The sequence below is a fragment of the Aplidium turbinatum genome, chromosome 4 (genome assembly GCF_918807975.1).
Source record: "Aplidium turbinatum chromosome 4, kaAplTurb1.1, whole genome shotgun sequence".
Classification (NCBI taxonomy): Eukaryota; Metazoa; Chordata; class Ascidiacea; order Aplousobranchia; family Polyclinidae; genus Aplidium; species Aplidium turbinatum.
Genome location: NC_137475.1, coordinates 41,933,136 through 41,955,907, shown reverse-complemented (window position 1 = coordinate 41,955,907; position 22,772 = coordinate 41,933,136). Strand labels below are relative to the sequence as shown.

Here is a 22,772-nt window from a genome sequence, read left to right as displayed (position 1 = left end):
CGGATCTACATTGTAAGTATCTTAACACTTCCGATTAAAAAAAGAGTAAAACAGAACGGTTGTCTTCGCTTGGTACGGTATTGAATTTAAAATATTACATTTTGATCGCTTTTTGGTTTACAGAAATGTTTCACGGATACTTCTAAATTATTTTGCTTTGTTTTGGCACACGACTCGTTATTTGATTTATTTTTGGCGCAAAAAATATTTTTTTAACAGTCATTGTAATAGGCCTTTTCTTGAATAAATATCAAATGTTCATCTTCAAATATATTTTGAAGCAACTAAAAAGCAAAGGCAGAGTTGCCCTATGACAATACCACGATTTTAATTTACTCACTTTTAAATTACAGTTAGTTGCATTAGGATGACAGATGGTATTGTGCGGGACTTTTTGTATTTTGACGCTCATCGATCAATCGGCAACTCTCACAAGTGTTAGATTACGTTCCCACATAATATCTGGGGGGCTAGTCCGAAAAAGCTACTTTGTCAACTTTATCACTTTGTTAATTAGAATTAAACGCCACTTCGGTTGGGTGTGAAAACAATACAAGTATTTCGGTTGAGATCATTCAAATACAATGCATGCAACCACTTGGAAAAACGCTTCTGATGGGACGAAGCAAGCTGTGGAGAAAATATCAGATGGTTAACTGATACTTTTTTGCTTGTCAAGCGTGGTTCAGGCATCGGTAAACGTGATTTTCAACAACATAAAACTCTTTCATGAGAAGCTGATAAATCTGACACCAAGGTAACACTACTCGAATGACTTCGCGTTTATTTGGTGGAAGATTGTTACCGCGTGATTTGACACAGAATGACATGACTGTGATGTTTTTGTAAAAGCGACATGATTTATTCAAGCATGAGATTTGCGAGTTGGTGGCAAAACTAAACGAAGATTTTAACAACAGTAGAAACTCAAATAAGTCTACGCACTCACTTGCAGCAACTTTCCAAAATAACATCCCAGACAGCAAAATCGTTCATTTTTACATTGACGGAAATTCTGCAGACGTTGAATCAATGTAAAAATGGCGGATTATGCCGTCTATGATACAGATATGTTTCACATCATTAACTCTGACTGCCAAACAGAAGTCGATTTCATAGATTCAACATTTGCGAACGTTGAGTCAATGAAGAAAATATGCTTTGTTGGCTAGAAAATTAAAAATCTGCCATTTTACGTTGATTAAACGTCTGTGAACAATCCACAGTCGGTATATGAAGTCAAGGATATGAAGTGCACTCGTGGCATATCGCTTTCATCATTGCAAAAAAGAGAGGAAATGTCAAAAAGTAAATTCTCAAATGAAAGATACGCTGCTCAAGATAACCGAACGTGTCCATGCGGACTTAATTGCGACAAAAAGAAATAAATATATAAGCCTATAGTATTACAAATAGAGTATAGTGAACCAAATACTAATATTCAAATTCTATTAGTCAATCAAACAACAAAAATGGTTGACAGTCTTGTGAAGTGTTGATTGGATTCAATGAAAGTGAAATTTAGCTGTTTATTTTGAAATGTAGCTAAAGTTTAACGACTGTCCCACCAGGCATCTGTCCACCACTTATTGGCGATTCCACTTCGTGTGGTATCAGCTCAGTGGGCGAGTGGTTTCGTTTTCGGTTTGGGTGCTGGTAGATCTGAGATCGATTCCAGGTCCGGGTCAAGTTGGATAATAATGTGATGACATCGTAAATCTGATATAAAATTAAAAATGAGCCCTGTCGCTAATAGACCTTAGCAGTTGTAGAGCGACAATAAATAAAATCATAACATTATTATTACTTCGTGTGGTTTTGCAGAGCTAAGTGAATAGACAAAACGCCGTTTTCGTTTGCTCTTAGGCTCTTCATCACTATATTGTGATATTTATTCTGCAATATACTTTCGTTACTGCATAAATGGCTCAGGCCAGCTGTAAATTAAATTCATCAAACTAAGCTTTTATGAACATATTTACTTTCATTTTTTTTTATGTCCATTGCTGAGCTAGTTTCTAGCACTAGTTGTGATGTTCATTTGATGAAAGTGAACGTAAAAGCAACAACAAACAGGTTGATTTATTGCTTCACTGACGTTTCGCGCACCACGACAATGCGCATCCTTAGAGCGAATCAAAAAGTCAGTAAAGCAATAAATCAACCTGTTTGTTGTTGCTTTTACTTTCACTTTCATCAGTTGAACGTTTGCAACTTGTGCTAGAAACGATAATTGTCCTGGTGAATACCCAAACTTTTCAGTATTCATTGCTTAACTTTTAGTCAGCCAGTAAAACGATGGGTAGTTTCTTCACAGGGAAATCAAGACCTGACTTTTCAACACTATATTGACACCAATGGAAGACAAAACGATACTTTTCACTTAAGCATTGTAAAATTTAAACAAGAACTCATATTACCTGCTAGTTAGGGTAATCAAATCCCTTATCAAGGACTTCCAATCTCACTAATGCGTTGGCGCGAACAAAACAGACAGATTTTGAATGAAAAGACAAAACATTTAAAAGTACCATCACTCTGTCAACAGTTTCACCAAGATTTTTACATCAACATAACGTCTAGTATCAAAGTAAAAAAACAGAGTTTTTTTAACAAAGCTTTTTATTAGTTTTGAAACAATTGTAAAAGGTTTAAGCGTTTTGTTGCGCTATTTACCTTTACAAAGCATTTACTTACATTAAGCAAGTAGTTGACACAAGATACCGACGGCGATGTGTATCACAGTGGGTGACAACAGCAAGGCAAAAATAGTCGTGCCTGCACTTTCAAAAGCTCTTAGTCGCTAGAGTAGTAATAATTGTTTGGGAAAGTAACTAGTTTCTAATCTATCAAGCAATTTTAAGCGTAAGCTAAAATTGACAGTTACTAAACAAACCGGGTCTTGTAGCTTTTAACCTAATAAATCTTTTTTATACCCTATTTTCTGAACCAATGTTCCCTATAGAACTAAAATTACCTTACATAGAATCTTTAGTAAATGTGTAAATTCTCACTTTCTTTCTACAGTAGGATGGCTGAAGACTGATTAGATATGTCAATCAATATGTAGGCCTAGTCATTACGTCACTAACAAGAATAACCAATTTCGAAACAGAAAAAGATAAACTAACTAACTAATTAACTTGACGATCTTCGATGCGCTTTCTAAGTTCAATTACAAAAAAACAGTTCAAGATTTACAGATACAAACATAATTTTGGCAAAATCTAACAGATTTGCAGCTGATCTTGAAAAAAACAATTTTTAAAGATTTGTAAAACTGTCTTTGATTTGCATGTTCTGCCTTGATATAAAATGAACCGCGTCACAAAATGGAAAAATACCCCGCGTTGGAGTAGCTACAGTAGGCTATGCAGGATTGAATCCTTTGAGACTCCATACTTGTTCAGAGTACCCCAGTATAAAAATCTGACTGCTTCGTTCACTTTTTCTTTACATGATTTCAGGAAATATTTTACAACCCATGCATCTATCCTGTTCTTCTTAACGATGAACCGTCTGACCTTTTCTATCCTTGCTCTGCCAGCAACGCTGTCACAAATCTTTCTAGTTGTTGCACTCGCCTATTCATTTCATCGACGTAGACGAGCAGCGAGTGTCTCTCCTTCGCAGCGTGATGCCAGAACTGGCTTGACCTAAAACCAGACGTGGGACAATCTAAGCAGCGTTGCTTTCTTCTCCCAAACAACGGGTGGTATTGGAAATCTATTTTCTTGACAAAAATATCGCAGTGGGAAATTGGAAGAATGAGTCACTTTACTTGTTTTGTTGAAGAGCATTGCGATTGCTGAAACGTTTATTGGTTACAGTGAAAGTTTATTTATTTTTAAACTTTTTTTACTTTGAATAAATTCTTTTGAGTACACCGGTCCCTTTTAAGACTCAAAAGATGAAAATAACCAATTTGTTGGCAGCGATACAGCATTGTGATAGATGTGGTGGAACTAAAGTCAAAAGATGCCACAAAAATACAAGCATAGGCTACATAAAAATATCTCACAACAAAGTAGCGTAAAAACACCTTGAATCCAAACAGCTGATATCTATCCATTTTATCTATAACAGGAGTCAAGTCAAAAATAGAAAAACTATAATTATTTGTCTGAACATTTTTTTTTCTAGTAAGAAAGAACTTTAATTGTGGAAGCCTAAATTTTACTTTTTGTGAGTGTTTATGAAAACGATGATATTGTTGTCTTTCATCGTCACATATGTCGAGCAATCACGACACCATCTGGCCTGTCTTATAACGATTGTTGACTATTTACGGTTATATTAGCATGCCCTGGCTGTAAGGTTGTCAGTTTGAAAAATTGCTGAGAACATTATTCTCTTGTGTATCGATCTTTGGTAATACAAAACTAATCAACAATCTGCATTAAAACACACTGTGTTTGATGCGCTGCATTATTACTACTATCATGCGGCCTGATTTGTCACATTTGCAGATTTTGATTACCGCTAACTGCTAGTGTTTGACCGACACTTTCTGAGATTCTTTTACTTTTTGAAAAATTAACAGTCTGACTAAAATCTTCGGAATCAAATTATCTTTGTTTTTCAAGATTTGAATATGTTAAAACCTATTGTGTCATCTGGGGAAAACAGTAGCCTAGTAGCCATTCATCTTTACATGCTGCCTGCATTTGTGTAGCCAATCTTCGTGTAAGGTGCGTTACCAAAAAAGTAAACCACTAGTTTTTGTCCTTCTTGTTAACTTGCAAGCAAAGCCAGCTGACATGATAGAAGAAATCGGTTGGTAAATTCAAGTTAAATATTTACGATAGGGTTTAAGACAGTTGTAAACTTTGAAAGGCTTGTCGTTCGCTAATAATTGTCCATGACCCAGTTTCACTTGCTGTGTGCATCAACCATAAAATAATCATTTTGCATTCTTCTTTTCCAGTCAGTAATGCATTGCTTCTTTTTTACAATGCAAAAGAACAATAGATTGCTGGCCATCTCATTATTTTTGTTTTAAGTCTTTATGGCCGAGAGTTTATGCTTTTACTAACTCAGAATGTTACAACAAACAAACAAAAACATTTTGCTCCTAAATCATTTTTTCAAGATTTAAAAGTATAAAAAGCGGAAAAAAAACAGCTACTCTCATATTTTTCAAAACCCTAATGTTTAAACAAAGAAAAAGCACAAAACATTTTTGAAACTATATCGGAAGTTTCAAAACTTAAGTTATCTGAAAAAAAAAAATTGGATATGCCATGGACAATTGGACATCTATATAGTAGGGTACATGGACTCTTCAGTTGTACATGGGATATACCTTTAAAAATAAAGTGAAAATACAAATGTAATTGAATGTCAATAAACTCCAAGTTTTACCTCTAACCAGCGAATGCTTGACCGCAGTGAAATGATGTTCAATCCTGAGCGAGCAAGTGGTAAATATAAACTTGTTTCAAGAAAAAATTATCTCGGCGTGTCAAACATGATTTTGCGGAGGACATAGCCTACAGTGCGAGTAAGAATCAAGAAATCTGTGAAATAATTTTGTTTTAGTGGCGACATTTGTCAACTGTTGCTTGCTCAATTAATTTTGATGAATGAGAACAAATTTGATGAGGTGTAGCCTGTAGGTGAGCCCCATGCTTGATCCAAGCATCTGGGGATGAGAAGATGAGGTTCTCATTATACTAAGCCATCGACACTAACGAAAGTAGGGTGGCCAGCTCCTTTCTCTCGGACGCCTCTCCTTCAGCAACTGCTCCCACCCCATATATTACGCCCTAGTGTAGGTAGAGGTGAGCGGGGGAGTCGAACCAGGATTGCATGATTAAAAAGCGAACGTCTTATCCGCTGATGAGTGGTAGCGGCGAAAAACAGTTGTTGCACAGACAGCAAAATCCGTCATTTTTACAATGTCTGCAGGCATTGCATCAATGTAAAAATGACGGATTTGACTCTCTGAATGTTTGTTCAAAACTTTCACAAGTGTGCTCAATATCACATGTGAAATAATAAACAGAATGCAACCATCTGCTTCAGAAGCAGGCGATTTCACATTCCTCAAGAATATTTCGTTTGCTACTCCATTCAGAAGATGCATACCCATCATTATGTTGGATGTTTTTCACCTCTTTTCGTCAAATTTTCTGCCTATGTTTTCTGCGCACAAGCAAAGTTCAATTCAACATTATCTCCCTCCAACTTGCGAAATGTTGAGATAAAAAATGCTACTTTGCAATCGATGTCTAGTTTTGTTTTCATTTCATCACCACGAGAAATGTTACAGTGTTTAAAAAGCCGTCTGTTGGTCTACAAATACGAAAGCGAATGTTTTTGACACTAGATCATTGCGACAACATTTGTAAACGTTGTGCTTACGTTACTGATAGCTCCCGGTTGTTTTCAATGTGCAATTGTTCATCCATCTTCACCTAACACTTTGAAATTGTTTGGTACCAGATATTTTATCACCATCATGAGTGATTGGAGAAAATTATTGAATGAACTGAGTTGTAGGTTTCCTTGGTAAGGAGTTGTCTTATTATTTTCATCTCATCCGCATTCCATCAACTTTACAAGTTGCCACAATGAAACAATAAACCAAGGCACATCTTTAACACAAATCATGATGGTCGAGGTGGGATGTAGACGCTTTTGCTTTTTAATCTTTATTTGAGTCAAAAAAGTGAAAAATTCATCAACTTTTGTTTGGTGCTCGTCTGTTTTCTTTGAATGACATCATCATGCTTCAGACTAGTTGCAATCACTCAACGTTGTCTTACGATACATTAACGTGACACCAATCGATTAATTTGACAAAAACTTCCGAGTTTAATGGATGGCTACTGTGGTGATGAATAAAATTGTTTTTCTCTTCTCACCAACTCACATAGAAAGTGTATATTCACGACTCTTTTTGGGCACCCCAGAAAATTAGTTTTTTTTACATCGATTCCACCTGTCATGAACGCTCATTCAATGCAAAAATAACTTTTTTACTAGCTGAACCCCGACTGAACGTAGTAGTAGTCATTGGTTTCTTAATGTGGTCAGGGTGACTTTTCTGTCATTATCCTTCATCGTTGACATGAAACAGAATTTAACATGAGAAAGATTCCAGAAGCTGGAAGGGTCAGACAACCATGCGATTATTGATGTCAATATTCAACGTCTATAAACGTTAAGTTTTTACAAAACAATTAGTTGCAAAAACCCACCCTGGATGAAAGTAGGTCAATTGCGCCAAAGCTTAACATTGATTGAAATAGCGTCATTTTACGTCTGAGTAGCAAAAACGATTGTTGATGATGTTTTTGTCAGGCTTCTTTTCAAAGGCGAAACGACTTGGTGGCGGACAAGTTGGTATGTTGTTTGTTCCTGATAGGCCTGGATTCGATTCCCGGTCATGTCCTCTTAAAAGTTTTTGGATACGTACCGATTGTGTTCTTTCTTACTTGTAGCAGTAACAACAAATTAGGTTATGATGTGGTGACGCAATAAATATTATTATTATTATTATTATTGTAACTGTCTCCGCCGCCAGTGTAGCCAAATCGTTTGGCATCCGCTGGCTTCGATCAGTCTTTCAACAAGGTTGATAGGATCTCCATTCTGATTTGTCCTTTGCGATGTTTTGCAATCGATGGAGATGTGGTGTGCTGAGCAGGGATCCCAGGCCAGCTTTTCTGATGTCAGATCTCAGCAGTTGTAATAAATTGGTACGGTGACGTCCGGTTCGGCCTTGGTACTTTTTGCTGCCAATTATTGCAAATTCAAGGGCTTTCTGGGGAGGTGAGTCCTGGTGAAGTCTCAGAATGTGTCCAAACATGTTCCATCTCGTGGTGGAGATCTTGCAAGACAATGGTTCACTGTTGCATATTTTGTAGAGATTTTTGTTCGAGATAAGACTGTTTGGCCAAGTATGACCAGTTATGACACGTAAATGTCTTCGATGACAGGCATCCGATCTTTCAAGACTTCCTTTGGTAACAGACCAGCTATTACAGTTGTAGATCATAATTGGGATGCAGTACGCGTTGTACAATCTTAGTCGCAACTGTAATGGGATTCTCGATCTCTTGCTCCATAGTTTCCAGTGTGACCTGAAAGCTATGGAGCAAGAGATCGAGAATATTTTAATATTATAATAAATATTATAAACAAATTAAACGACCAGTAATCGCTTATCAAAAGTGGCTGCTGTTACGAGTTAGCACAATGGCAAATCAAAGTCGACTGCGCTCGTAGAGAAAATGTTTTTGACAAGCTGTTTAGTTTGTGAAAATACTACCTGTACTCCTCTGACTCCGAGAGCAGGCCACAGTAGAGTTATCAAAGAAAACCTTACTTTTTCAGAGTCTGTGACGCAACAACTACTTATTGGGGACTAAATTTTGTGGAAACATGAGTAAAAAATAATACAACAACAAAGAATTTCTAAACCTATGTAAGACAAATATTCGTTCGACATTTAAACATATACAAATTGAAAAGGTTTTCAACAACACAAACACATGAAGATTTACAGTCTAGCCCCTATTACGTCATTCAGCGTCATGATGCTCGGAGATTTCCTTTTGTCCTATAATTTAATCTGACATAATGCATTTCTTTCAAACACAATTCGAAAAACTTTCAAAGTGATGGACAGTCACATATTATGACTTTGTCCATTCGACCTACGCATAGAAAGCTGGTTACTGAGTCAAATTAAAATTTACCTACATATGGATTAACTCAGTTACTCTGGAGGGTCTTCAGGTAATCCAAATTCTCAGTTGCGAGGGAGAACACGGAAGAAAACAGTGGCCAAAGGGTGTTCACGCAAGCTGAGTCATACATTCTGTTATCTTTGCTAATCTCCACTGTAAATCACGTCTGCTGAACATCACGAGAAGCTTGCCTTGATTCACAACAAGTGGTTACTTTGATGTCTAAATACAGTGCTTCAACAAAGAATCGACGTAACTTGGGTTTAAGTCCATGAATTCTGTTGGTGCTTTTCTCCGCACTGGAAAGCTCTCGGAAAGCAAAAAAGCTCTCCAGTTAATCCAGCCAGCCACTAAAGGTGCAACATAACAAAAAAGGAATGCGCCCGCGCAATGTGCTTTTGCGATTGCTTTGAATTGAGCTTGAAAATGAAATGTCATGATTTCTCAATTTATCTCTGTTAAGTTTTTTTTGCTTACTCGTGAATATTTAAACTTTTTTTTTATTTCTATTGCTTCAACACCTTCTGAAAACCGTGCAGAAAAAAGGTAATACTTGCATACAAACTGATCATGTAATTGAAGCGTAAACTTAAAAATCAATATTCAATTCTGTACATTCAAGAACAATGGCAGTAGAAATTTCATTTGGAATGGATGTCCCCTACTCACAATAGAATCGCCCGAGTTACACAAAAAAGCGATTAGAATATTTTGATGTGCAAAAAAACTGGTAGACAATTTAACGTATTAGAGAACAACTGCACGCTCAGTCAAGCTGGTGCAAGAGAGAAGCCCAATTATGGATCAAAAGATTATTTTTTTAAAATTTTTTGAGAATACTTTGAATGGGAATTATTGTAAGTTACCAAAGCTCAACATAGGCTACAAAAATTCATGCTTGGAAACAGAACACTACCGCGTTCAAGTGTGCGCTGTGAAAGAAACAAGAAAACGCGTAAAGCGTTGAATTGTCATGGCCATCCAGAAAATGCTCTTGTGCTCTCAGCAATGTAGGCAACAACTGACAATGCATGTTAACGTCACAGTCGTATCACCGGTTCCGAATGTCTGGCGCCGTTCAAAAATTGTTGGCGTTGATATTGTCGCGATGTAAAAACAGCAACTTGAATAAAACAGCAACTTGAATAAAATTGTCTATTGCAAACCGTCTATCAGCCATTTCGAAAACTAACTAGCGACTCGACGAAAGCTTTAGCAATGGATTATAGGCCTACAAGTTTCCGAACCTGGCTGCTTTTATTTACTAGTTATAGAAGTTAAAGTTGCCAATAGGCTATCTTGCGGACTTAGGTCGTGGACAAATATCGACCGAGTTTACAGCTCTCGATTGTTTTTACTTGATTGAGATGCATATTGGGTCATAACCAATCAGAATTTAAATATGTTTTTGAATGAATATCATTGATCGAATTTCGATTGCAAATTGCTTTGAATATCCCTTTTCCTGAGGGAACGCGTCTCTTCTATCTGATTGAAGGACGGAAGTAATCACCGTTGTATTACGTTATTATGACATCCGATGCTGCTGAACCATGGTTAAGCTTATTATATGCTGAAAATCGTATTGCAAGATTTTTTCTAGTCACGTTAAGCCAAAAGCCGGTTTGTATAACGAATATTGGCCTTTATTTTCAAATTTCATCTCAGGCAACACATCAGCCCAGACAGCCGGTAGCCTATCGTCCTACGCTTGGAGCATATGAGACGGGAAAGACTTTTCAAAACCTGGACAAAATCAAGGTAAATTGTGGCTAGAAGATTGCACGTAGAAGGAAGCTGCAGGTGTTCCTCTGACTCTATTCAGGAGCTGACGTCAAAATAAAATAAATCTAAATGCGGTGAAGTATTTATAGCAGTAGAAAAACAAAGTGTAAATTTGGCGAATCAGAAGATTTCAATTTAACAAATGATCTAGCCTATCTTCTATCCAAATGTACATTTCGCTTTTCTTCTACTATGAATACTTCACCACATTTAAACAATAAATGCTATTAATACCACAAAAAGAGCTCAATGCCAAGCGAAAAGCCGAAAGCCAAGCAGAGCAAATTACCGGTAGGCCTACATCAAAATTAGTTACTAGTTTACTAAAACCATAGGATCATCAAAAGCAACATATTCAAATGGAACTCTCTTGACCACATTTGGTTTATTTTATTCTCACATTAGCTCTTGAAGAGAGTCAGACGAAAAACCTGCAGCTTCGAGCTATGTGCAACTTTCTACTCGCAATCTTCAAGGTTTGTAGCCTATCACCAATCAAATTCTTCAAAATCACAGTAACACCGCTTCGTTTAAAAAACGATGAATCCAGACGATGTCTGTTTGTTCTGTCTACCACAACGGCACCGGTAGATAGCAAAATCCGTCATTTTTGGCTCGATGGCTTGGTGGTTAGTGCGTCTGCCTCTGAATCCATAGGCATGTGTTCGATACCCTGTCTGGTCATAACAAAGACTTTTTAAAAATGGTACTGAACCTAATTCCTGCTTGGCACTGAGCAATGGAATGGACTCGGGTAATAATGTACTCAGTTGCGCCTCTATACGGTTGCCTTGACACTGTCTGCTTTGCAAAGCGCTGAGGAGTAACGCATTTTGCGATGGATACATTGCTATATAAAAACAAGCATTATGATTATTGTTTTGCAAGTTAGGAAATAACTCAACCAAACCCGACAAAATCCATCCTTCTTTAGGCAAAGCAAAACAAAAATTAAAATTCAGGATTTTTTTTTGCAAAATGGGAATCAAAATATTTCCTAAATTTGAATTATTTATGTTTCGAACTGCCTTTATACTGCAACTTCAATAACAGTTCTGCAATTTAAAACATAGAGAGAACACCTTTAATTTTGAAACTTTATTTTCACATAAATGGAGGTAAATACTGGCTTGTGTACAATGTAATATTGCGTTGCATGTGGCTTCGTACAACTTGTAGCAAGTTTATGTGAATCATTGTCACATAGTTGCCTATTCAGGTAGAAATGTAACTTCCTACTGCAGCTAATCCATGGCAATACTTGTGATGAAAGCGGAACTGTACCCGTGGACGTCGCGCCGTATATCGTGTTTAAGTTCACTCAGTTTGTTCCTTCAAAAAGTGGATTTGCGTTTCTACGTCTTCTTCGTTCTTGTTGTTTTCTTCATTTAAAGAACTTGGTTCTTCGTAGTCGGGAAGGAAAGGAATGTAATTGGCAAATCTGGGATTTAAACCCATCAAGCGTTATTGTGATATTTTAATTTTTTTATAAAAATACAAAAAAAAGACGTTCATAGTGTAGGACAGTTCAGTTTGTTTTTATTTTTGACTACCACGGCAAAAACAACACATGCAAATATAAAAGTGGTTTTGAAAAAAAGAATAAGTGACTTCTAAAGAAACCATATTCTTTCCCTTCTATCTATCTAATCCAGGCTCTCGGCCATCAGACAATCGCTCAGTTACCAAATAAAATCCCACTTATTTACTAGACTACGGTTATTGTTTCTAAAGAAAAAATAGCTGAAAGAAAAAAACTGGCCACCCTGCTCTCACTAACGCGGTAACGCCGCAAACTGACGACAATGAGATAACCTCAATATTATCTTCTCATTTCTCAACACTCTCAGAGCACGGGACCACTCATATATATGCACCTGAAGTTGATCGAAAATGGAAGATTGTAGCAAGTTTTTTCGTGCTCTTTTGCATCCGATGAGTTGTCGAAACCGGTTTTTTGACTACGCGCCCATTTTTCGAAACCTCTTTCTTCCTTGGTACCTGAAAGTATGAAAGGAGTCATGTCGTAAAATGTTGCATTGGTAAAGCTCGTATACTGGCAAAGAATCAGCCAAAAATCGATACTTTTCCATAAGTAGGTTAACATTTTCTGAAAATTTTCATTGTTTTTTATGTGGTAGCTGACGTGTGTATAGAGGCTTAAGGTTTCAATTTAATTGATAGATTTTGATTTGACTTTCACCGAAAATAATATTCCGTGAAAGTCGTATTAACTTCTTTCCAAACTTTAAACAGATCTTCGCATCACCTAGCCAAAAAAAAATATTTTTTCTACACCGTGTGGTGTCGCACTTGGTTTGAACTTCGAGTTCTGTATTTTAAAGTTGACTTAATTTATGAACTTCATTTGCAAGCCACCAAAAGTATTAATCTGGACTCGTAAAATCGCTAGTTCTGACTTCGGCTTATGGCATGAATATTGAATAATCAACTATTGTAAAATAGTTCATTTTGATTTGTGTTAGCTTAATTTCAGTTAAAGTTAGCTACTAAACTCCTTCAGGTGTGAATCGGTTGCTTGCTTTTGAATCTTTATCCTCGGACCCACAAAGCCTTGATATGTCATTCTTGGTAATTTCGCGTACTTGTAGAAGCTCTTGACACAGGGCCGGTTTCCGAGATCGGCAGTGTGAAGTTTTCCGATTGTTGGAGTGTTGTTGCCGGGGAATTATTTCATTCACTGGGTGCCACTGAATGGAGAACAGTCCTGAAATGCGTTACTCAAGGCACACCCCGAGAGTCCAACTTGCGTCGAGTGATCTTGAGCCGGGCGCGTAACTACTGAGCTAACAGGGCGGACGAACCGCCTACCACTTTCTAGTTGGTCTATTTGGCCTATGATGTCAAGCTGAAGCAGAATTTATAACTACGCAATCGGTGAGAGTCTGCCACTTTCGGTAGTGGTGATTTGCATTTTTCGTTCAAGTTAGAGGTCAGTGATCAAACGTTGAGTTTAGACCCGACAAGCAAATGAATCAAATTTGGATTTATCACTTTACCTAAAAGTTTCCAAACGTGCGGTTTTTACCGTAGACCTACTTCTAGTAAGTCGTGACCTACCACTTTCTTTCCGTCTAACGATAGATTGACAAAAGCAGTCAGATTCCTGAAAACTAATTCTATGTATTTCACAATGTAGATATTAACGACTTGTTTTTAGCCTGATGCTAACAGGTCGTTAATATCTACATCTACATTGTGAAGTTATAAGCAACGACCATGCTGCTGAAAGCGAAACTCAATCTATTGTATAACTCTATGTAGTTTGATGCGAGTTGAAAGTGTAGTGTAAAGTTATGTAAAACATAGTAGCCTCATCTCTAAAAACGGCCATATTTATCACATTTGCAGATTTTTGCTATCAGGTTTACTACTAGTATTTTGAACAAATGTTATTTTCTCATCTGTCACTGTCTGCTAATGTTGTGATAACGTATGTCGTCTTCGTGAAGAGGAAAGTAAAAAATGAAACAAATGCGACATTTAGAAAATTTTAGTTATAGGCTACTAATGGTATCTTTTTTGCTATTTAAAAACGCATACTTGACATTTTCCTTTCGTATATTAGACATTTTACTTTACATTTCGTAACTGTTTGAATGAGAGAGAGTGCAGATTTGACGACCTCCTACGCCTTCAGGGCTACGGTCTTTCGCACTCTCTCATTGGATGCACACTGTACGTTTTTGTTTTATGTACGTTTCGCATCCAAACAAAAACAAAATGACCATCCAAGTAGTGGGAGAGGATTGCCAGAACCCCCAAACAGTTTCCGGTGGCGCTATTTTTCGCTGGCGCTAGAGAGCAGGATATTACGTATTTCCGGTCGGTTTCCGGTTTGATCAAAATTTTATAGGGGATTTTTTAAGGGGAATTTTTTTATGAATAATTATACAGTTTAAACTTGACATTTGAATTAACATATAAATTTAATTTCAAGATAATAATAACTTAAATTTATAATATTATGATAATGTTTAGTTTAAAGTACCTTATCAATACTTAATTAATTCTGCTTGTGATTTAATGTGACTTATTCTTAGCTTAGTTGTTGGTTTGTAGTTCAAACACACGTTTTAATTTTTTCACATTAAAACAATCTTTTTTTTTTCATATAAACATAAGTCTTAAATGTTCCTAAAGTATATTGGAAAATCATAAAGGTTTAATATGCTATATCAACCTATACTGTACATATTAACATTTTCTTGCTGTGGATGTACGAACTCAGCCTGCTTCCTGTTTAATGATATGTTCAGAAAAGCCTAGCAACCAGCTGGTGCAATGCACTCTTAGCCAGTTAACATTATCCAGTTTTTCTTGTGTTGTTAGATTATCAGAGTATGTTAGTAAAGTTTAGATGTAATAATTTGTACTGAAATATGTTAGCAAAGTTTAATATTGAGTTGGATATGGAATAATTAAAGCTGAAACATAGCCCCAAGTTGATTTCAATTAGATGTTAAATCTGCTTGTAACCTTTTACAGAGCTTAATTACATTTTTTTTTTAAAAGCAAGGAAACAACCTATGTTTGCGGTTATTTAACGTTACAGGATACCTTTGTGTCATCGCTTCTGTTTCATGATGCTGCACATTGAATGCTTTAATCGCGTAATCGTTTGAATCTTGTAGGTGTTCATAATTGTCTACAATACAAGTCCTAAATATACCAAAATGTACTTGAAGGTCATAAAGGTTTATTAACGTTATTTATGCTTCTTGCTCAACCAACATAAAAATATCAATCTCACAAAATATTAACTAATGTAGTGTTGTTGATTTAAACTGCAGATCTTTTGATTTTAGGCATATAAAGCATGACGATTTAAATAACATATGTCAACGTATGTTTGTTTTTCTTCTCGTACAATATGTCGTGCGGGCTGATCGCGTGTAAGTTAGCAAACTGTCTGTATGTATATGCTTTGTATATGTTCTGTATGTGTCTGTATGTTTTGTTAATATGTAGGATTTAATTAAGTTTATTTTATTAAAGTTTTGTTAATTTTTGTCGGTTTGGGTGTAGCCATGTTTTTCGTAAAGCTGTTTGCTTGCAGGAATAGAGTTTTCACTATTGATTCTGGTGGATAGGTCTATTGGCTCGATTCCAGATCTTTCCAAATGCTGGGTTTTGTTCTAGGTGAATCTGTTATTTCGGTAAATCAATGAGGTTGCACTGTTTTTTGGCTTGTATGGATTAGTTAATTTCGTTATACTTTGATTCTTTTAATCAGTGGCTTGCTTTTAGTTTATTGTAAAGTAAATGGTCAAAGGGGTGCTTAGTCGCTTATTAGTTAGTTATATATATTATAATCTATGTCTTGTTCAAAAGCTTAATAATAATGCATTTTGGCATCTCCATTTTGGTTAATCTTCGTTTCGGTTTATGTTGGTTTTGGTAAACCTTTATTTCTTTAGGTCTACGTTTCGCTAAAACAGTGGTTTTAGGTTATCATTGATAGTAATTTTGATAAATGTAACTAATCTGGAAATTATTTTTGTTGATATAGTATCGCTTAAAGATTGTAAGAATAATGGCTTGGTTAAAACAATATAACTTTAGGTTTATCATGCAGGAATAAATTTTACATTTTTATTTTAGATGATGCTAATACCAGCTAAACAATCAACATTTCTTTTATACAATGAGAACACCCAAATGAACAGCTATAGAACAAATTGTTGCAACATATACTTCTACAATCGGAGGACTGAAAAAAAATTAACAAACCTAGCACACTCTACATCACAAATTTATAAGACAAGCATGAAAAAATACAAACCTGCAGAATGAGAGCTCAAATTTTGCAACACGTAATGACACCTGCTGATAAAAACACACAAACAAACCTCCAAACACAGATGTCAACGTTACAAATTATGCAACAGAAACTTGTGATATTTTGTTGTAGTTTCTTAAGCTTGTAAAAATAAAATTTCAATTTGTTGAAAATATTTTTTAAGTTTGTAAAAGAAAACTTAAGTTTGTGACTTAACATAATTTTTCATGTGTATGTTTTCAGAGGTAAACTTTCAGATTACAATTTGTTAAAACTATTTTTTTATGTTCAGTTTGTAAGTTATGGAACTTATAAGTTTGTAGTTTGTTAAAACTATTCTTCAAGTTGTAAATTATGGAACTTAAACGTTTGTTAAAACTAATTTTCAGTTGTAAATTATGGAACATAAAGTTTGCACCTCGTTAGTTAATGTTTTTTTTTTTTTGATTTATCAATCATACAAACTGAAAGTTTGTAGTTTGTTAAAAATATTTTTGGTTGTTGGTTTGTGCAATTAAAAGTTTGTAGTTTGTTAAAAGTATTTTTCAGTTTAATAAAAGTTATGTTTGTGATAAATCTTTCGTGTGTATGTTGTTAGAATAAAACTTTTTAGTTTTCGATTTGTCAAAACTACTTTTTAGTTTGTAAAACAAAACTTAACTATTTTTTTTTTTTATTTAAAATAATTTTTCGTATGTATGTTATTAGAATAAAACTTTCTGATTTATTAAAATTATTTTTTCAGTTTTGTAAGTTGCAGAACTAACATTTTTAATTTCTTAAAAAAATTTTTTTCGTGCTAATGTTTTAAAAAGTTTTAGTTTACAGTTTGTTGAAATAATTTTGTTTTTAGTTTTAAATTATGGAACTTAAAAGTTTGTAGTTTGTTAAAAGTATTTTTTTTTTAGTTTTTTGGTTTTTGCAATGAAAACTTTATGATTTATTAAAATTATTTTTTTTCAGTTTTGTAAGTTACAGAACTAACATTTTCAATTTCTTATAATTTTTATCGTGTCAATGTTTTTAGAGCAAAAACTTTTAGTTTACAGTTTGTTGAAATAATTTTTTATTTTTCTCAAGTATAGTAAATCTGCTTATTTATTCTTTTTTTTTAAAGATGAGGTATTTCCAGCAACCATAAGCTTACTTTCAGCAACCTTAAGCGTATTTCCAGCAACTTAAAGCCCACTTATGATTTGCAAACTCTTATATTATTTTTATAATCTTTATCTAATAATCATAAAACACTTTGGATGTGTCACATGAGACTTTTAAATGACAATACTGTTTACTTAGGGTTTCACCTCCATTCGGTTCTGAAGGTTTTATTTGGATCCATGATCGATCCCACGCTTACATTTGTAAAAAGGTTTAGTATCTTGTTTATACTATGGTCACAAGTATTTTTTTTCACATTTTCAACCCCTGTTATTTTTGTTAAACACACGCATGGTTTTCTTTGTAGATGCTAAAAATTTTATACTGGTAGTTTTATGAAGCATATTACTTAAAGTGATTTATATTGTCTACCTGCTACAACTGAAATTTAATTTCACATTCATTCTTAGCGATTTAGAGATCACTTATGTATATTCTTCCTATTCCATAAGTACAATTCATCTCTAAAGATAATGATTACCTATAACTTACTGTTTTGAAGTAACAACACAATATTTTTTGAATCGTGGTAAATTGTATAGCATAAATCAGTTTTAATGCTGTTTTATTAAAAAGCGTATTATTGGTAGGCTACATATGCGTTGCATTTTGCAAACTCCAGAACCACTGTACAAGATTGTTTAAGAAACAGAGGAAGTCACGAAGTTGCATTGTTTTGATGAAATGCTTTGACGGGTAAAAATTTTGTAGTATTGACGTAAATTTACCATTCAAGGGTTGATAGTTGATAAGTTTATAACACAAAATTCACTTTATTTATAGCTTAAGATTCACTTTAGTTTCCTTGTTGACTTGCATAAGTAACTAATCAATGTTGTTTTATGAACTTTCATAACAGGTTGCTGTTTCGTTAGGGTTCTTCAGTTTTATATAGCTCAGTGCTTAAACTGTTTTGTAATTATATCTAACCTAATATGTAACCTCTAACAGATATACTAAACTGTTTTATCACATTGAAAGATGTTTTCTAGTAACCCATTGTTTTGCACGTTCTGTATGCCTCTAACTTTATGTAATGATTTTTCCACATCTACTTATAACCTAATTTCAGTGAGGTAGGGTATGTTTAAACCAACAACTTTCTATGAGTATTAATCCACAACTAAATTTTTTCACTTCAACTCATTGCTGAGTGAAAGCACACAAGCAGGTCTTGGAAACGAAAACTATTTTATACCTGTCCTGATACATTGTCTTGTATTGCATCCAAACTACAAAATTTATGTGTTACACTGATTGATTTGTATAAAAACGAACCCATATTTCCTTAAGTCCTATCAAATTCGCCTAACGAAGTGTATCATACAACTTAATCACTTCCCTTAATTGGATGACACCCTCTAAACTGCTAACACCTCCGGTTTGAATAGCTTAGGCTCCTGCTATAGCACATAATTTAATGATCACGAGTTTTCACAGTCGAAGTATGGCTTAAACGTCTTTGTGATATCATAGTCAAAACATTTTTAAATAACATTACAAGAAACTGTTTTATGTTGTTTAAAACAGACCTTAGGTGGGTCATGCGTGCTGAGTACTAAGTTAAGGTGTTGATCTTAAGAACCAAATGAATGAACTAGCGTCCGCATGGGGTCGAATCCCACATATAGTATTTTGATTTTGGGTTATTTTTTAACGCATAATTCGATTTATTTTGTTTCTTAACATCACTTCAGTTGCTTGTACACACACGGTTGTATTTTTTCTCGGTCATAACAAGATTCCTTTTTTACATAAAAACATAGAAATCTAAAAATTTCCAATGAGTCACCTTTTGTTTGCTTAGATTTCAACATAAATAGATGAAAAATCTCTTTGCCTTTGATCTATTTTACTACTTTCTGACAAACAATCAGGTTTTGGCAACACTTTTGCAACAACTTATTAGGTTTTTACGTGTGTTCTAGCTACAATCTACTTATCATGAGTTTACTTATAATAAAAATGGCTCATAAATAAAGAAACTCAACTTAGAATGGTGTAACCTTCGTGATTTGCGATAAGTTTGTGCCTACAAAATGTCAATTTTGAAACTAAACCAATGTTAAACAAATATTACGATAACATTTTACTTGTTTGTATACAGAAATACCAAAAGTATTAATTATTTCCAACCATATAACGCCATCCATTCGTTTAGAATCGACATAACCCTTTTTTTTAAACAAGTCTGAACACGATTTATATGAAATTAGCAGTTTATTTTAAATCGATCACAATATCGTTTCAAATTGATTTTGTGGCAATTAAGGTTTTATTTTAGTTTTCGGTAAATGTTTATTTATTTACATGATGTAAGGTACGATTTTTTTTTTTTTCATTTCACTGTGTTATTGCTTGGTAAATTTTTGTTAATATCTCAGCCTTTTGTGCAACTTTAAGTGTTTTGTATGATCTAAACAAAAATCAAGCAATATGATACATTTCATGGTAACTTTTGAACAGGTCTAAACCGGTTTTGATGAAAATATGCTTGAAAACACATGATGATGCTTTATTAAATGACCCACGTATATCAACCACGAACCAAACCAGTTGCAATAATTTTGTTTCACAACATCAAAAAACTTTGTGTTCGTAGATTTTAATAATTGTTTGGTCTGTAATCGACTTTACCGGTTTGTTTACCACCAACTTATGTTTAAACATAAGAAAGTTACTTGAACACTCTACTTGTTACATGGTACCATAGCATTTACGCGTGATGATTACTTTTAACAACTGCAAACCAATAACACCAATTTATTCTACAGACCCATTAAGTAAAGATTTGTTTATCATTATCCGGAACTATTTCTATTGTCTTTTCACCATTTACCATCGAATCAGTTCCTCAGACTTTCTTTTGTCGTATGTTGTGTAATGTTTAATTCTTAAAAATATGTTATTTGAACAATTTTCCGCTTTTATGCTTATCCTCATCTCAAACAGATTGCTTGTGAGGACCGTATATTTTAATTGTTTCCATATTTTAGTAAAAATTTCCATGTTTCATTTAACTCTTTTATCTTGTTCCTACATCTAAATTTATTGTTTGGTTCCTTTTGAACTGTCTTTTGGTCACATGTTCCTGGTGTTTCATCTTTATTACCTTATCTCACTTAGAATACACTGGTTTGTGGTTAGTCTATATAATACTAACGTATACACTTTGTACTAGCTTTTACTTCCAAACAGTAGATTCATCCTTTTTATCTTCACTTAATCTTACAGTACATCTGCTTTAATTTTTTCCAAAGACCTCTTCTTTGGTATTTCTCTGATCATATTGGATCAAAACTTAATAAGTTTACCAACTAGTTTTTCTATCTTTACATATCCATCGTATTTTACCACCACTCGTATGTTTTTTCACAGATATTAATCCAAAGGTAAAAATTTAATTTTGTGTAACATTTTCAAAATAACCTCAAACGATTATTTAAGACATGTATAAAATATCATAAAATTATCTTTCAACCTAAAACAAGAAAAAAAAAATGTATATCTATGCAATACTTTTCACTAAACACAGATGCAAAATTGTTAAATCACTCAGTTTTGATGATCACTGTCTGTTACACAATAACAATCTATCTTTTGCTTATTTAATATGATTAGGTTATGCTAACTGCAAGCTATCAAACAAATTCTAAGACAATGTAAAACTTTCACCAAAGCGTATTTGCAGAAAAACATATTATAACTAGATTATCCTATAAAATTATATCTTTCTATTATATTCTTATTATATATATACCATATTATACCTATAAAAATTATATATAATATATAAAGTATTTTTCTATATAGTATATTCTAGTTTTTCTTGACAAATGCGCTTTGGTGAAAGTTTTACATTGTCTTAGAATTTGTTTGATAGCTTGCAGTTAGCATAACCTAATCATATTAAATAAGCAAAAGATAGATTGTTATTGTGTAACAGACAGTGATCATCAAAACTGAGTGATTTAACAATTTTGCATCTGTGTTTAGTGAAAAGTATTGCATAGATATACATTTTTTTTTCTTGTTTTAGGTTGAAAGATAATTTTATGATATTTTATACATGTCTTAAATAATCGTTTGAGGTTATTTTGAAAATGTTACACAAAATTAAATTTTTACCTTTGGATTAATATCTGTGAAAAAACATACGAGTGGTGGTAAAATACGATGGATATGTAAAGATAGAAAAACTAGTTGGTAAACTTATTAAGTTTTGATCCAATATGATCAGAGAAATACCAAAGAAGAGGTGTTTGGAAAAAATTAAAGCAGATGTACTGTAAGATTAAGTGAAGATAAAGAGGATGAATCTACTGTTTGGAAGTAAAAGCTAGTACAAAGTGTATACGTTAGTATTATATAGACTAACCACAAACCAGTGTATTCCAAGTGAGATAAGGTAATAAAGATGAAACACCAGGAACATGTGACCAAAAGACAGTTCAAAAGGAACCAAACAATAAATTTAGATGTAGGAACAAGATAAAAGAGTTAAATGAAACATGGAAATTTTTACTAAAATATGGAAACAATTAAAATATACGGTCCTCACAAGCAATCTGTTTGAGATGAGGATAAGCATAAAAGCGGAAAATTGTTCAAATAACATATTTTTAAGAATTAAACATTACACAACATACGACAAAAGAAAGTCTGAGGAACTGATTCGATGGTAAATGGTGAAAAGACAATAGAAATAGTTCCGGATAATGATAAACAAATCTTTACTTAATGGGTCTGTAGAATAAATTGGTGTTATTGGTTTGCAGTTGTTAAAAGTAATCATCACGCGTAAATGCTATGGTACCATGTAACAAGTAGAGTGTTCAAGTAACTTTCTTATGTTTAAACATAAGTTGGTGGTAAACAAACCGGTAAAGTCGATTACAGACCAAACAATTATTAAAATCTACGAACACAAAGTTTTTTGATGTTGTGAAACAAAATTATTGCAACTGGTTTGGTTCGTGGTTGATATACGTGGGTCATTTAATAAAGCATCATCATGTGTTTTCAAGCATATTTTCATCAAAACCGGTTTAGACCTGTTCAAAAGTTACCATGAAATGTATCATATTGCTTGATTTTTGTTTAGATCATACAAAACACTTAAAGTTGCACAAAAGGCTGAGATATTAACAAAAATTTACCAAGCAATAACACAGTGAAATGAAAAAAAAAAAATCGTACCTTACATCATGTAAATAAATAAACATTTACCAAAAACTAAAATAAAACCTTAATTGCCACAAAATCAATTTGAAACGATATTGTGATCGATTTAAAATAAACTGCTAATTTCATATAAATCGTGTTCA

General features: G+C 33.9%; 1 protein-coding gene across 1 annotated transcript in view; it reads right to left on the bottom strand.

The window, feature by feature from the left end:
- Positions 1-11,587: 11,587 nt before the first annotated feature.
- Positions 11,588-22,772, bottom strand: part of LOC145768761 (solute carrier family 23 member 2-like) — a 28,995-nt gene continuing 17,810 nt past the window's right edge. The window contains exons 11-12 of the mRNA XM_082580347.1: positions 12,362-12,485; positions 11,588-11,925 (exon numbers count right to left, since the gene is read on the bottom strand). Coding sequence (XP_082436473.1) covers positions 11,802-11,925; positions 12,362-12,485 — 248 coding nt within the window. The 3' untranslated portion in view covers positions 11,588-11,801. The remainder of the gene's footprint in view (positions 11,926-12,361; positions 12,486-22,772) is intronic.